This window comes from Syngnathus typhle, linkage group LG3 (genome assembly GCF_033458585.1).
Source record: "Syngnathus typhle isolate RoL2023-S1 ecotype Sweden linkage group LG3, RoL_Styp_1.0, whole genome shotgun sequence".
Classification (NCBI taxonomy): Eukaryota; Metazoa; Chordata; class Actinopteri; order Syngnathiformes; family Syngnathidae; genus Syngnathus; species Syngnathus typhle.
In genome coordinates this window covers 20,347,340-20,364,575 of record NC_083740.1, presented here as the reverse complement: position 1 = coordinate 20,364,575, position 17,236 = coordinate 20,347,340, and the positions used below count along the sequence as shown (strand labels likewise).

Genomic DNA, 17,236 nt, shown 5'->3' with positions numbered 1-17,236 from the left:
GCAAAATAACATGCTTTTTCTCTCTAATATATTGTTATAATCATTTGTTTCAGATGTACTGTAATTATTTTCTGTTTAAAAATTAAATTCTAAAAGTCTTTTTTCAAACTTGAGTCTTGAAAAAGAGGGGGTCGTCTTATAATCAGGGTCGTCTTATATTCAGGCCAATACGGTACTACTATCACCACAAATGTGTATTCATTGCTTCATGTTTCGAGTGGGATTAAATTGAAGTTAAAAGCAAAGTAAATAATGTTATTCTACGAACTTTTCAGATTCACGGACAATCAAAACAGTCACTCTTCCTCCCAACTACCGTATTGGCCCAAATTTAAGACAATGATTTTTGCATTGAAATAAGAAGAATAAAAAGTGGGGGTCGTCTTATATTCGGGGTCTAGACATTATACCCATTTTCACTTGTGCGCAGCGGTAAGTTAAAGGTTGCTGGTATCGACTGAGTATCTTGCTGTGATCGTGTGCGTCCTTGATACAAAGTGAGGATATACATTTCATTGTTACTGCTGTCCACTGTTGTGCCGTTTGTCCGATCGTGGTTTGCTTCGTGTGCGCGGCGTTTGATTGACAGCTCCGGCGCGCTCCTTTAAGTTTGCTTCGCATCTTATGAGTAGCCGTTACGCAGCGGCACGGTGACTAACGGTCACCAGCAAACGTATTTTGTTGTCTCGATCGATGACTTATTTTGACAGGTTTGGTGTGTCGCCGCGAGTATTTCATTTATGGTTATTTATTATTATTTGTTTGCCAATAATTCAGTAAAGCAATCAAAACTGAACCACGTCTTCCCTCCTGTGTTCTGACCAACACCCGGGGGCGAAAAGAGCATAGCCATCTGAGCCAACCCCCTAAACCAGGGGTCTCAAACTCCAGTCCTCGGGTGCCGTATTCTTACATGCTTTCCAAGTCTCCCTCGTTCAACACACCTGATTCAAATGATCAGCTCATCCTCACGTTCTGCAGGAGCCTGATAACTTTGTAAAGGTATTTACATCTGCTAGAAATAAAAAAGTAAGCATTATTGAGTGTAAAGTACTACTGAAAGTTTTTTTTTCTCTTTTAAATCCTGTTCTTGCTGTAGGGGATGGGATTGAAAGGAGCTTGAGTCTCTTGACCCTGAGTCAAAACACACATACTTCCTGAGCTTTGTCTCTCCCACAATCCCGATGCCCTACACTCTTTTCTATTCCCTCGGGCCCAGATGGACATCAGCAGGACTGATTTAGATGCCGGACAATAACACACTCCAACACATTCTCTCTTTCTCTCTCAAAAGTGTGTGAGCGCTCACACGCACGTAGACACACGCGCGCACACGGACACAGGATAAACCTGTCACACATGCCTTAACTCGTACTCTTACTCTCCTTCCAGAAAATGTTAGTTCAAACACATCATTAGCACTGTTGCCAGTAACTGGAAAAAGGTGGCCATTTTAAGTAAATAATTTAACCGATTACTACAGCAAAGTTAGTTGTCAGACTACATTTACTTTTGAAAATCTTACCATGCTACTTTGCATAACTGCAAAGCTCTCTCATTCACTGAAGATGACTTACCATCAAAAAACACTCCATTTTATTCTGCAATGATCTAACCTCAAAGCTGCATTCAAATGAACTTTTAGAAAAAAACTGTCAATATGGTGGATGAAAATCCAGCAGTTAACCAACATGAGCCAAATCATTATTCAGAGAGAAAAGCTGCATAACAATCAACATACAGTTAAAAGATGGGTTCTTAGTAGGGGCGTAAATCGCGGGTTTTGTCACGATACGATATCATATAGATACTAAGAAACACGATACGATATTTGCCGATATCTTAAAGCCTGCTGCGATTCATTCACGATATATCACGATATAGTGCTCCACGATCGATTTTTTTTTTTTTAAATAAAAAATTTAGAACAATATCCTGATTTATAACAATTCATACGCAAAATCAACAAGGTACTGCAAACTCTTTATTTAGGAAATTACAAGAGTATTGTAGTATACAAAGTGCTTACTTTAATACTGAACTTTGATGTCGTGTTTTTTTTTTTTAAATGTGCGGCGAGATTTGTGCTCCCTGAATATTTGATCACCGCATGGCAGGATTTACAAACTGCACGTGTCTTGTCCGTTGAGCCATCTTTTCTTTGGAATCCAAAGTGCTTCCAAAGAATGACTTGAAGCCTAAAGGGGAGCCAATTTCCTCGTCTTTTTGGACACTAGCCATAGCACCAGCCCAGGAGCCGCGTACTAGTTGTCGCCTCCCCTTTCACGTGCCTGCTCTGCTCACAACACAACACGCTCCCGGAAAGAGGAAGCAAGCAACAATGAACTGGATTTCAAAATAAAGTCGCATCTAATGTCCGAGGCCAAACACGGCGATATAAATCGATGTTTACGTTTAGCATCGATGCCAATAAATCGGAGAGCATTATATCGATTAATCGATGTGTATCGATGTATCGTTCCCCCCTTAGTTCTTAGCCAATGGCCTGAAATTAAAATCAAGAAATTTTTCGGAGGAGAGTCAGGCTGCTCGTCTATATGCATTAGAATCCCAACAAAACAGTTCTTTCTCACACTCGTTCATTGCTTTTGTCTGCTTCCGAGAAGCACACGTTCCTCACTTCATCTCCTGTGTGAACTGTCAATATTTACACTCGCCATAAGAGAGCAGGACAATGTGGGCATGAGCCAAAGAAATGCTGTGTGAGTGCAACATCTTTCTGTCCTGATTTGTGTCATGTGATCAGTCTTTGACTGTTGACTTGTTTCTTTGTTTAAAACCTCTCCCCCTATCACCCTGGCAGCTATGGTCCTTGGTACTGTCTGGGATAAGTCTAAAATGCACACGCACAGACACACATGGCTTCATATGTAAATTCACCCCTTCCCAGAATTGTGAGGGGATATAGACAATGGTGTCTACCCCGTATCCACACAAAAGATTGCTTCATTATGATAATTCACAGAGCACAGCAATTCCACCACATGACCCCCACTACATACACGTGTGACCAAGGCTGAAAAGCCTAGTTTGAAAGCAATTATTCCATAGTTCTACAATCAAACAAAGTTTAAAAGATAAAAGCAGTTGGGGGGGGGGGGCTGATGTGCAAAAACTATAGCAATGGATGGCAACATATAAGAAAATGCAATTAAAAAAAATATGGAATGAGTGTGGGGGATGGTCGTGGAGAAAAGTAGCAGAGACTCAGCATTGTGCTGCTAATGTGGCCCAGGCTTGTGTAATCTAACAAAGGTTACTGTGGAGACCAACAATGAGGCTCTGAGAGGCCCAGACTGCTGGGAAGTGAAGGCACATAGGGAGGGTGAGGAACCACAGGGTAAAGAAAGCAAGTGAGAAGTCTCAAGGACGTGAGGACTACACAAAAAACAACATTTCAAAACCATTTGACTTTGTTTTCAGGTTAAAAGTGATTAACAACACCAGACATCTGTTATTTTTAAGATCATCTGTAATTCAACACCTTTGTCCATTGTGCACACAATTTGCTCATAGAGCAGGGGTGGGCAAACTACGTCCCGCGGGCCACATCCGGCCTATGGGACCGTTTAATCTGGCCCGCCAACCCTGAATAAATTGTATTATTAAACCTTTTGTTTTGGTCATTTTGCCTTCAATGACTGCGTTTCCCCAGTAGACGGGGAACCGCTCGCCTGCGCATTTACTGCCGGAAGCCGTGTCAGAAAGCTCAGTGCACACTCACAAGTGCGTGTACGTAATCAGTAGTACGGACATGGCGCACTCACGCTCTATTTGTATCAGTCCCGAATTTAGAGCGTGGGCTGTGACGACAGCATTCTTGTAATTCGCGCGCTGATCTTTCAGATACAGTTTTACGCAAACCTTCCCCTGGAATCCTTCTATTAAAATGAGTCGCCCAAGAAAAAGCAAGGTGGAGACAGTGCCAAGTGTTTAAAAAAGAGTGGCCAATTTGGCTCGACGTACGCGACGTGACTTTCAGCCACATGAACATCAACATCGACCTGTCACAGATCGAGGTAAACGGACCAACACGTCGGATCTCTCCTAAGAATTGCCACAACAAATTTTACTCCAGACTATGACGCACTAGCAAAAAAGGGAGACCAACAACACTGTTCCAACTGAAAATGAAGGGGAGGCTCTCAAGTTTGTTGTAAAAAGATGCATTTTGAATATGATTTGTGCACATAGCAGGGATTGAAACTAGCGACCATTCTCATTTTCAAACAATGCAGGATGCTCAAGGACATTGATGCACCACCTGTTTGCGACTAATCTTAATCTGTAAAGTTCTTAAGGCTTACTTTAAGCAAGTGTTTCCCGTTTCCTCACCTCTGTTACCAGGTGTTTGTGACTGCTCTGATTTTCAGATACCCCTCACCGTGTTGCAGTTTTGATTACTTTATTTGGATGTATGCTTTCACCAATTCTTCAAGATGATATATTTGGTCAGAATGTTTGCCGTTTGATGTAATCTCATAAAATGATGTGATCTCATAAGATCTTTCATTAATCTGACCTGCAGGCACTGAAGTGATGGAGACTGTTATTCATAATAACAGTGTCGTATTTTATGAGAATCACTGATAGCAGTTTTTTAGTGCTTTTTTTTTTTTTAATGCTGTTAATAAATGCATTTGTTTTCAAAAAACTTGTTTGGAATATCCATGCTTTACTACCTACTAAAGGCCAAAATATTTTATGCAATGACCTTTACAGGTCGCTTATATTACTTCACACAAACACTACGTCCATCTGCTCCTGGTTCGGCCCTCCGGTCTAAATTTAGAACCCAGTTCGGCCCGCGAGTTAAAAAGTTTGCCCACCCCTGTCATAGAGCATATTAGTGTTCCACATTTTGACATTTTGCGTGACATTTTGGGCCATATTCTGGTAGACCGGCACCCATGTACTCTGTGTATCTCGGGCGCATCTTCATTTTTGTGCTAGGGCCACGCTGGCTGTTCCGGCAGACGGAACTGCCGCAGTCCCAGCGCCCCTGCCAATTTGGTGACAGAGGAGATAGCGCTCGACGTAAAAACTGGCACATAAACATTTGATTCTGGGCAAATTCTGCGTGTTTATAAATTTGGTACATACGCCTCAATGTGCATTCTGCCGTATTCTACGGCAAGGTCCTGGCACTTCTGACAATTTAGTGATAAAAGTAGACTACATTTTAGACATTCTAAAAGGAGGTCTAACTTGGCAGTTTAACACGATTTTGGCGGATTTGCTCGACGCGCAGGCACAGATTTTGGTGGATGTCATCGGATTTTGTTTACAAATGTGACAAAAGCTTGGCACAATCCCTCTGTATCATTGTGGAAATGTATTAAGCGAAGTAATTATGAGTAAAATCTTAAAGAACTTTTAATAGTGCCCCCCGACTGTGCGACAGAACTATGGGGAGGGTCACACAAGGATGCGTGATCAGGCGTGCTAGGTGGTCAGTCGACTACATCTTTCACAAAGGGTGCAGTTTACCAGTATTATGGATTTTGTCTACGCCAATATCATGCATGGACAAGCGATTCAGGATTTTGCTTAGAACTTTAACCATGTGAAGTACTTTGTGAACTTTCTGTAGGTGGGTTTCCATCCACCTCTTTTTGTTCAAATTTTCAATTGAAAAATACAATAACAATTGCAAAACCGAATGTAAATGCTACAGATTCAAAAAAAGCCTAAATATTTGCAAAAAAAGGTTTTACACTATGAGTGGGGGGGGATGTCTAGAATATTCGAGAGATGCAGCCGTAGAATGGATTTATGAAACCTTATTTTAGGCGGACACTACAAGTGCAAAGATGAGGACTCTTGTTATTTAGATGCTACACACTTTTCTGTTGAACATGACACAAAGGTTCTTGAGTTGAAATGTTTTCTTCACTCACCCTGACGCTATTAGTGCTCTTGACTGGGCCATGGCAATCCTCTGCAATGCTGGTCGACTCAGTCCAGCTAAGCTTGATCTCTGTGGTAGCGGGGCATGGCAAACTTTGGATGCGGACGACGGCGCACGTTGTGGCTTCATTACTGCTGGTGATGGAGATGGCACAGGGGATGGGGGTGTGGTCACTGTGCTAGCCGGGGTAATTAATGTGGCAGTGGGTACTGATTCGCTGGCTGAAGATGAAGACTGCTTTGCTGGAATGGACGGAGGATTCACATTTATGTTGGATGATGGTGGCTGAGGGGGCGGCAGTGACGGTGGAGGAGGCCTGGAAGATGACGAAATGCCAAGATTGGAGGTCCCTGTGGTGAGCGCAGCCAGAGACTGAGCAAAGAGCTGGGCATTCCTTCTTGGAGATGCAGTGTTTTTAGAAATGGCAAGGCCATGTGGCAGCGTCTGATAGGTGTTGCAGTTGGGCTTCAAGTGCTGTCCTCTCCCCAGTGTGGCTGATTTAGATGGATTCAAGGGTTTTGAGGCGGTGGGTGCTGTGGTCTTGGGCCGCTGAATGGTTAGTGAGCGTCCTGCTCCTCCTAGGTTTGTTTTCACACTAAAGACAAGCATGCACTGCTGGCAGGAGCAAGGTTGGCCCAGTCCAGTAGTCATTATGCCCCCGTTCGGGTACACAGAACTTCCAATTCCCATGCTAGCTCCTGATACTCCAACACCTAACAGGGCACCTGTCAGTCCTCCTCCTACACCCTCACCTCCTCCTTTTGGAAATGGAAGAGGCCCAGACACTAGTGGATAGGCCGCGTCAGCACGTCGCTGAATCCTTCGACATCGTTGGCTCTGTCGATTCACCTGGGAGGACACAGAAAAAAAAGCATATAACTATCAATTTTTCCTGTGGAAATCTTTCTGTAATTACCGACAGCACATTGCAACACTCCCACCGTATTCATTTTTATTACCCATTTAGGTTGTTTGTCGGCAAATCTCTTATTCGTATATTCAACACATTGCAACACTCCCACTTTATTCCTTTTTAATACCCATTTAGCTTGTTTGTGGCCAAATCTCTTATTAGTATTAATTAATTGATTAATTATGCACTATAATTTTGTCATGTCCCAGATTTTAAATTCTGTATTTGGGGACCTTTATCAGATATGAGATTAAAATCCAACTAGATTAATAAATTAAAAATCCTGTAATTAATTAGTGCCTGACAGCACTAAGATGGATAATAGATAAATGGACAGATATGAAGAAAAAAAACCTTCACACCTGTGTCATATTCTGAAAATCAATGAGATAGCAGAAGCCAAGGGTTGTCAGGTCCAGGCAGGGCTGCTGGCGGCTATGAGCATTCTCGATGGCGATAGCCACCTCTATGTCATATGGTGTCCATGAACCTGCATCATTTTCCCACTCCCACTGCCACCCTTGTCCCGGGGCTGAGACCGGGTCATAAAAACACCTCCTCACTGGTCGGATAGTTCCTGGGTTCAAATGAGGAGAAAAAGTAAATGTGAGTAATTGTTCTAGACTCGACATGTATTCGGTACATTGAAACATTTTTTTTTTTTTATACATTTACTATGTATACTGTGCTGTGAATATATTTGTTGCACACCACATAGACAAGCAGATAACACACGTGTTTGATAGTGTTCTAGTTATATGCTTCTACACTTTTCAAAAAATTACACATAACAGGATAGGGTTGGGTGAATACCGATGCCAGATATTTGAATATGGCAGATGGATACCGGCCTTTTTTAACTTATCGTATAGTCGTTGTGGCAGGCGAGACCAAAATCGGTCATTCTCTTAAGGCCACTGAACTATCAGAAACTGAAAGGCATACATGGATGACAGATACCCATTAGGATGCAATTTATGTGAGTATTTTAATGTTGATATGATTGTTATGGACTCTATGCACTGCAGCTCATGATTGTAGAAAATGAGGCGTACGAGTTCCGGCTACTGTTTCCAAGTTCCAGGACGCAAGGAAAAATGATGTTGTTCTTTAAAATTGTGTTAATGTGTTTTTGTAATATGTAGAACCCAAGACCGCACCCTCATTTGAATACCATTTCTTTCGGCATTGCAGGACCAAGAAAAACACAAATAAATACAAAATATGAAAGATTTCAATATTAAAAATACATTTTTGGGGGGGGGGGGGGGGAGAAAATGTGTATTGTGCATGGGACTTTATGAGAGGTCTTTCCTATCTTTCACTGGTTCAAGAGACATTTTATGTAGCAAAATTACCAGTGGTATCGTTACTTGGTATCGGTATTACTGACCACTCATACTGGTTGTGGTTTGAAAAAAAGGAAGTGGAATTGAACATCCAGATATTTTATAATACAGGTGTTTGATTTGTTATTGCTCTCTTTGCTCCCTCTACACTGTTGGGTATTTCTTTCCAAGCCTTAAACATACCCCAATGCAAAACTGTCAAACGATTGTATTTCACAGCAGAAAAGCCGACAAAGATGGGAGAAAAAATTACACTGTTACAAACCCAAATGCAATAAAGTTGGAGTGTTGTGTTAAAACAATGATTTGCAAATTATGTTCTACCTATATTTAATTGAATACACGGAAAGATATTAAGATTGAATTTTATGGCTGCAACATGTTTCCAAAAGCAGAATCATGTTTACCACTGTTGCATCATCTTTTATTTAAATATCCAATGACGTTTGGCAACTGAGGACATAATTGTTGAAGCTTTGTAGCTGGAATTCTTTCCTATTCTTTCTTGATGTACAGCTTCAGCTGTTCAACAGTCCGGTATACCTGCCGTTATATTTTACACTTCATAGTGCCACACATTTTCAATGGGAGCCAGGTCTTGACTGCAGGCAAGCCAATCTAGTACTTGCAGTCTTTTACTACAAAGCTACGCTTTTGTAACAAATGGAGAATGTGGTTTGGTATTGTGTTACTGAAGTAAACGAGGTGTCTTTGGGTTTTTGAAAAGCGCTACACAAATCTAATGAATTATTGTCCATGAAAAAAAGACATTGCTTGTAGGGCAGCATATGTTTCTCCAAAAGCTGTATGTACGACCTTTTAACGTTAACATTAACTTCACAAATGTCCAAGTACCCATTGGCACGAACAAAGTCCCATACCATCACAGATGCTGCCTTTTGAACTCTGCGTCCTGAACAGTCCAGATGGTTCTTCTCGACCTCCACAATTTCAAAACACAATTTGAAACGTGGCCTTATCAGACCACAGAACACTTTTTCACTTTGCATCAGTTCAACTGAGAGAAGTTTGGGCCCAGTGAACCCGGTGGAGTTTCTCGGTGTTGTTGATAAATGGCTATTGCTTGGCAAAATTGAGTTTTAAACTGCACAATCTGTCCATCTGTCTCTGTCTGTCTTAAACTGTTCGACTAGTATTTTGTACTTGATCACAAAGAGGTGAACCTCGCCCCATCTTTGTTTGTGAATGACAATATGGATATATAGAGCAATATAGAGAAGCTCCTTTAGAACCCAAACATGGCACCCACGTGTTCCCAATTAGCCTGTGAGCTGTGTTTGATGAGAATTCCTCAACTTTCTAAGTTTTTTTTACCACCTGTAAAATTGTTATTTGCTAAAAACAAGGTTTATAGGTTTAAAGATTAAATATCTTGTCTTTTTAGTGTATTCAATTGAATGTAGGTTGAACATGATTTGCATGAATTGTATTGTTTTTAATTATGTTTAACTCAACTTCCCAACTTCGTTGGAATTGGGTTTGTACACGGTGAACAATATGTACCAGATATACATTGTAATTGTCTGTTACTAATTTGATAGCCTACTGCGATGAGATAAAGCAGTGGTCCCAAACCCCAACATCTTTTGGTAATGGTCCACACAAGAAAGAATAAATAACTTGCATTATTTCAGTTTTATTTATCAGAGTCGGAACGCTCTTTCATTTTGAAAAATGGACTGGATTATCTCCATCTCGGTCACGTGAACATAACATAACATTATTCATGTTATATTGTTGGTGCGATGTTATGAGGACGCTGCTAGTAAAGTTGCATAGGACACAGTGGATTCACGTTTGTTATTATGTATAATATACTGTGGCATTCACATACAAAATTCCACATACAGAAATGGAACATAGTGTTGGGAACGTAATGTTTATGTGACAATCCGTTGTTGCTCTTCCTATTTCTCATTCTAGGAGTACTACGTTTGGTAAAGTCTTTTGCGACACTTCCTGGGTCTCCTTTCCTTCGGCACCACAATACCATTGTTTTTATGCCGGTCGTATCATTTTATTTTGTTGTATTTATCCACCTCACCTTAAAAGCCAGTCTGTGAAAATATTGTCTGACAATAATCCAGTTCTTGGTACTCAAATGGTTGGGGACCACGGAGATAAAAAATCTGAAATGAAAGAACGTATAACTACTCGAGGCAGGTGGACAGAGTGGCCATCTGGATTTTTTATTTCCCATTCACCCCTCCCTATATGTGTTCAGCAGGCAAGCACATGCTAGGGTCAGGTCACACTTCATGCATTGTTTCTCCTCTTTCGTTACAACATATTGCACATCAATGACTGTGGGAAAACACATTTAATTTTTTTTTTTTTTACCTAAATGGCAACACCTTAGAAGAGCATAAAAAAAAAAAAAACATTAACCTGATCAATAAAGTGGACGTGGTTACTTGGAAAATAAAATAAAATTTGCCCAAAAACCAATCGCAGGAAACTTAAACTCGGTTCACATGGCGGTATGATTTTAGCCCGGAATTGCCCCTCCGGACAATCGTGGGTCACCACCAATTCTTGTAATGACCCCAAAGATAATGTTAACAGGCAATCCTGCCGTTTGTGGCGTGCCTAGACTGATCTCGGTTGCTCAGGTGGACATCCAACCTCAACTCTGGGATGACGTGCTGAATGGGTTAGTTTGGGTATGCTTCTTGTTGGGAAAAAGTTGAGATCAACATGCAGTGTTTGTGTTTGGCTCTGTTCATTATAACTCATTGAATTCTTCAGGGATTTTGATACGGGTTGGGTTGTTACAAACATCTATTGTAGGAATCCCTGCTCAAGACGGCAATAAAAGCCTAATGTATTGAACTCCATGTCAGCAGCAAACAAACAAACAAACAAACAAACAAACGAAAATTAAAAAACAGCAAAGACGAGCATGTTTTTTTGTTCGATTTCATCCTGGTCTTGCTGGTGTCACCAGAAAAAACAAAGCAGCAGCGGCAGAAAAAGCCATGCAAAAGAGTCAAGTTTGAACGCCAAACTTCACTGGACAAACCGCTCACCCAAAGCCACCCAGCAAGAAAAACATGCTGTTACCCCACTGGTAGCTGGTGACATTCACAAGATCGGTACGGAAACAAAAAAACTGCATCTTTTTTTAGCTGTTAATTTTAATTTTCCTTTCAGTTTTATACATTGTTATATTTATTCTATTAGCTAGACCTCTGCCATAGTGACAAAACATTTTAGCATTTTGACTTACAATAATCACATAAGGACCAAGTTGCCTTAAAGTTTGATTCCGGCTCCGGCTTTCCTGTGTGGAGTTTGTACGTTATCAGCATGCCTGCGTGGGTTACCTCCCAGTACTCCGGTTTCCTCCGACATTCCAATGATATGCATGGTAGTTAATTGTGCACTCGAAATTGTCCTTAGGTGTGAGTGGTTGTTTGTCTCTGTGTGCCCTGTGATTGGCTGGCAACCGGTTCAAGGTGTCCCCCGCCTACTGCCTAAAGACTGCTGGGATGGGCACGGGTCAGATGCTGGATGGACGGACGGACGAAAGGACAGATGGAGGGATGTTCACACAACGCTGAAGAGACATTGCATTTGAGGGCACTAACTGTTCATATAGGAAGGGAAGTTAGTTTTGATACAAGATCAACTTTATTGGGCGAGAGGTTCTTTTTGGCAAAAGCAGTAGGCCTAAGTAAAAGCAATTGATAAGGATGTTTGCAATATTGTGGCAGTGAAGGAGAAGGAGATCAGTTTGGATATGAGCTTTTGCTCATAATCTGTATTGGTGCACAGAACTGTATAACTGTTTGACCAAATTCTATTTTAATCTTAAGAATGTAATTTCTGTTTCAAGAAGTTAGCCAAATCAAAGGAGAAAAACTGGAACTCGTCTGTTTACTAAACATTTTACAGGACAGTAACATTTTCAGGTGTGGCTTTTCCTTGAAGGTGCTCACATTTTATGTTGATAAATGCAAATTATTGTGCTATTGCTTTTATATTTTCACAAATTGAAATGGATATGATTAGTTGCACAATGTTGGCAGTCAAACAGTCACAGATACTGACAACAGAACGTGTCAAGCCAGGAAACATAATGTGCCCAAAAGTGGGCGGGACAATTTCTGGTACTCCCCCCCCCCCCTCCAAAACAACTTGAATCGCCACAGATTGCTCTCGGGGAGTAAATTTTGGTGCTGACATTTTTACCTATAAGTGCCAATGTTAATCCCATTCAAGTGAAATTCTACTCGTGTCCCTTAAACAGCATTTATTGTTTTATAAGAAATTAACATTTATACTAGCATCACGTCGGTAAAACTCAGGTTAGTGTTGATTATTTTTGAAAAGGAATGAAATTGGCCAATAAAATCTGTCAACCGGTAACTTGGCCAGGCCCTATAGTTGAGAAACTGTCTTGGGTTTATGACACTACCCTTGTGTGCAAACAATTATGTTTTTTCAACCCTTTCGAAGCTAACAAACAACCACGACTACTTTTTGGTCTCCACGTGCCTCCAAAGGCATTGTTACAACTGAATGGAATATTTATGAAAGGGCTCCTCCCAAACAATTGTCGTTAGTGACCGGATGCCTCGCCAATGTATTTTCAATGACTGCCATTCTGCATCCCAAAAGTGTGGTTCCATTGGTGGTTGAGGTGTACCTCAAACTTTGAGGATACCAGCCCTCAGGCTAGAGCTGTCTCATCTAGTCTATATGAATGCAATTTATAAAGCCTGCTCGAATGAGCGACAAACTGGCTTCTTCTAAGACAGTGGTTCTTAACCTGGGTTCGATCAAACCCTAGGGGTTTGGTGAGTAGGTCTCAGGGGTTCGGCAAAGCCTCCACTGCTGAGGTCCGAACACACTTGATTCATCGTGTAAATTTGTGATCACGCATATCTGAACTGGTTTCGCAAAAGGCAACAGCAGAAGTTACACTGATTTGCAGGTATGTCGTTTGTTGTGAGTTCATGCATTGTGTTGATTTTGTTCTTTTAAAAAAGTGATGTTCATAAACGGCTCATTTTGTGCACCAATAAAAAACATCTGTCTTGAATTTGAAAAAAATAATATTTTTCACTTTAGAGGGGAATATGAATGGTGGGGTTCGGTACCTCCAACAAGGTTAAGAACCACTGTTCTAAGTGTCCAGTTACGATGCATTCAATGACCTGAACATACACAACAAACATGGCACGCTTGTTAACATGACGTCTTACCTGTGTCTTGTCTGAACTGGTGCATGGATTGGAGATCAATGATGTAGGGAGAGAGTCGACTCTCCATCTGACCGAGGACCACGCTCCCCCCGCGGGTATCTCCACTCCGAATGGCCGCCTCTATCTGATGGGAGACGGCAGCGCTGTAGGGCCGCCACCGACCGTGTTCGTTCAGCCATTCCCAAACCACCACAGCAGAGGCCACGAGCATGTTACTGTTGGCCCTGCGGAGGAATTAAAAGATGTAACAACAGCGGTCTTTGTTCAACCGACTGATATCATTACCACATATTATCACAATAACAATAAGACAAGGCTGCCGTAGCTTACATGAATCCACTGCAGAGCTAATGCCAAGAGAAAGCGAAGCATTCCTCTACAAATAGCCAAATTCTTCGCATGGCCACACAGCGAGTCTTTGCTACAAAGCCGTAATAATAGGTGAACCGGTCAGGAAGAAAAACACCGTCTACATGGATAGGCTTTTTCTTTTGCTACCAACCCCTGCAGACACGCCGATATGATCTCTGAAGAGTCGTTGACTTAAAGCAAAGGCCTTTAAACATCTTGTGGTCATCAGTGACGTGTTGATGCGGGCAAAAGCTTTAAAAAAAAAAAGGCAACGTTTTTACTGTTTTTCCCCGTCGAAGAAATCACGTACTACAATTTCCCTTAGTCCGATAGTGAATGTGTAGGTTTGCAAAGTGTTGTCCTCCTGTTTGGGCGTAGATGTCGATTAGAAAAAACTAGCTTCCCACCAAAACGCAGATTCAATAGTAACGACTCTCCTTCTCGGGTGCAACCCGGATCCAAGAACACGTTCCACGGGTCCGTAAAGTAGTTCACGACCAAGTTGCAACGTTTGCACTGGTAAATAACTGTAACCTATAAACTGGACGCGCTGCAACATTACGTTTTCCCTAAACGTTTAGTTTAGAGATACCGTATCAATACTTAGGCTTTAACACGTAATTAATCGAGCTGGTAAACTCAAGTTAATCGCATTTTTTTTGGGGGGGGGGGGGGGATAATGGTTAGAAACGTATTGTCTGAATGAATAGGCTTTCCACGTAATTACATGGCAAACTCAAAATAGCAACCAAATTTGGCCATGGTTTGAGCCACATAGCCACACGCACCTGCTGATGTGATATCCTGGGTCCACCATCCAAAATTCGGTGACTATCCTGTGTCGATGCGCACCTTTTCAGGAGGCAACTCCGCTCCTGCATCCCCCAGCCTCCACCATTGCTCCCTTCGCTTTCACGAGGGCTCGAAGAAAGGTAAACACGTCCCTTTTGGTGTAAACAAAAATGGAGTCCATGCAGGAAAAACATCCAACAGAGAAACTGTATAGAAACTTACAACGAATCACTCTTTTAAAATGGAATCACTCGAGTACTTCATGTTTCCGTGTCCAACTTTCAACTGGCAGGCTGCTCCTGCTCACTTTCACCGCCTGCTGTCAAGCACAGACAGTGCACACAATCCCAAAACAAAAGACGCCGAGACAGAGTCTTTCATCAGTTAGTTTGGAGGGTCCATTATGTTTACGCTAGCTTTGCATTTTAGCAACTTGATGATTCCCTCAATGCGGGGTGGCCCTAAACGTTTTTCTCCGCCCACACGGATGCTATTCGTTTTTGTTAAACAATTTCTTTGGCCGTTCTAATGATGCTTTGTCTTATAACATCACGCTTATTTTTTAACGTATTTAAACATCAAAACTCACACCCCTGCAGGGCGGAGCTAACTTAACTGACGGCATTAGTTGAAACTACATTTTGACGTTCATTCTGGGTGAACAAAGGGTTGGAAAGCTACAGAAGACGAAGACTTTACGATTCTATACGGCAAAACCCCTATGAATACAAAAACACAGTTGGATTTTGGTCAGTCAATAGTTTAGAGTTTTCGATGAGAAAAAGGAAATATTTTGACAGTCAAAGAAAATGAAAGCAAAAATGAACACATAGGTCGAGAATCCGAGTCAGACGTTTAGGTCCACCCCACGTTGAGTCACGCCTTGAACTGCAGCCAGGGCTTACTCTGTTGTCGTAAGGAGGACGCCTGGAACGGAGATTTTAAATCATGTTTTGATATTTGGTTCACATTGTATAAATTGTTTTATTAGAGTAATTACCTCCAATAGATATCATGGGCTCCATAGCTCAGGGGTTAGAGCACTGGTCTTGTAAACCAGGGGTCGCGAGTTCAAATCTCGCTGGGGCCTACGTCGAACTTTTTTTTAAAATTTGAAACTGTTCAACTGAAGTCCAAACATAATTTATAAGACTTATATTTCGTTAAAAAAACATCTGCCACTCTTCGTTTGAATATCATTCATCTGAAATTGTTTTCGATATATTAGATCGTCACATAGGTAATACGTTAGTGAGTCTCGCTTTGACATTAGTTGTAGATGCAGCTCATCAACACCAAACGTCTCCTAGTACAAAGCAAACTCTTTTGCCTCTTTTGCAGGTCGAACACCTCGTAACGATTGAGTATTTTGTTTAGTCGCGTTCACTGACCTGTTTACAACTTTTAATAATAAACGTTGTCGACTAAAGTACGTAGCCCGGATAGCTCAGTCGGTAGAGCATCAGACTTTTAATCTGAGGGTCCAGGGTTCAAGTCCCTGTTCGGGCGAAGTTTTTTGTTGTTGTTGAAAATATTCGTTTTTATCTTCTTGCCTCTTAATTTATAGGCTTTCACCAATAAGTTCTTCGTCAGACTTCAAAGGTTCAAGTCCCAGTTTGGGCGAGTTTTTTTAATTGAAAATATCTATTTTTACCTTCTTGCCTTTTATGCCCATCTAACAAAGAAAAATGCAGATATAGCTAGAGAAACCAGGATACTCAGGAAACAGGGTAAAATACAGTCAACCTGGACATTTAACTGTCATGTTTTCATCAAACTAAACTTCTCCTGAACAGGCAAGGGTTTTCTGGATTAAAAAGGTGGAGGAGCTGAACATGTATCACTGACCTTGTACTCTCTTAGTGTATAGCAAAAACAAAATAGCAGCCTTGCACTGCAATGTCCCATTCTGTCTCTCTCAGAGAGTGATGATGAAGGTGAAGATATAATTAGTAGCACTACCTCACATTTCACAAATTTTTCACCAACTAAAAAACGCCAAATCACTCTGTTCAATTTAGATCCTGAGACCAATTTCTTTAATTCTGTTAATGTCGACTGTAATTATTACCAGATGATCAATTTATTTATATACACTCTAACCAAGATGGAAAATCTCTGTCCTCGATCCATTATACTGCTAGAAGTCTACAAGCAAATTTCCAATCAATGAAAGATTATCTCAATCTTCTAACAATTCCGTTTGATATCATAGTGGTCAATGAGACTTGGTAATGTGATAGCAATGACTGCTGTCTGAAGAATTATAACATGTACAATATGAACAGGGACAAAAAAACAGGAGGTGATGTTGCACTATATACATCAATGAGAAATACAACTGTAAAGTCGTTGCCAAAATGACGTGTGCAATGGAAAATATTTTTGAGTATGTCACAGTAGAAATGAAAATGACAGATAGAAACCTTTTTTTATTTCTTGCGTTTACAGGACCCCTATCAGTATCAGTGCATTTTCAGATTCTATTGAAAAATTATTCTCAAACATCACACAGAAAGATTTTATTGTCTGTGGGGATACTTATATAGACCTTTTGAAGTATAATACTCATAAACTCACTAAAGACTTTCATGATGTATAGCTTAATGTTATCTCCAACAATCACAAAACCAACAAGGGTTACATCCTTAATAATATCTTTACACAT

The 17,236-nt window shown here is 41.0% G+C and overlaps 1 protein-coding gene and 2 non-coding genes across 6 annotated transcripts in view; 2 read left to right on the top strand and 1 right to left on the bottom strand.

Moving 5' to 3' along the window:
- LOC133151260 (E3 ubiquitin-protein ligase DTX4-like) overlaps nt 1-15,118 on the bottom strand; it is a 28,601-nt gene extending 13,483 nt beyond the window's left edge. Inside the window, exons 1-5 of one of the 4 annotated variants that reach the window (XM_061274131.1) lie at nt 14,791-15,114; nt 14,565-14,720; nt 13,426-13,649; nt 7,208-7,422; nt 5,922-6,781 (exon numbers count right to left, since the gene is read on the bottom strand). In XM_061274131.1, coding sequence (XP_061130115.1) covers nt 5,922-6,781; nt 7,208-7,422; nt 13,426-13,649; nt 14,565-14,593 — 1,328 coding nt within the window. In that variant the 5' untranslated portion in view covers nt 14,594-14,720; nt 14,791-15,114. Of the gene's footprint in view, nt 1-5,921; nt 6,782-7,207; nt 7,423-13,425; nt 13,650-13,755; nt 14,271-14,564 lie in introns of those variants that run through there. The other 3 variants (XM_061274132.1, XM_061274133.1, XM_061274134.1) reach the window with 3 other exon arrangements.
- A 467-nt stretch (nt 15,119-15,585) lies between these two features.
- Nucleotides 15,586-15,658, top strand: trnat-ugu (transfer RNA threonine (anticodon UGU)). Its single transcript has one exon. It is a non-coding gene; the product is annotated as a tRNA-Thr (tRNA).
- Nucleotides 15,659-16,004: 346 nt separating this feature from the next.
- Nucleotides 16,005-16,077, top strand: trnak-uuu (transfer RNA lysine (anticodon UUU)). Its single transcript has one exon. It is a non-coding gene; the product is annotated as a tRNA-Lys (tRNA).
- The last annotated feature ends 1,159 nt before the right edge of the window (nt 16,078-17,236 follow it).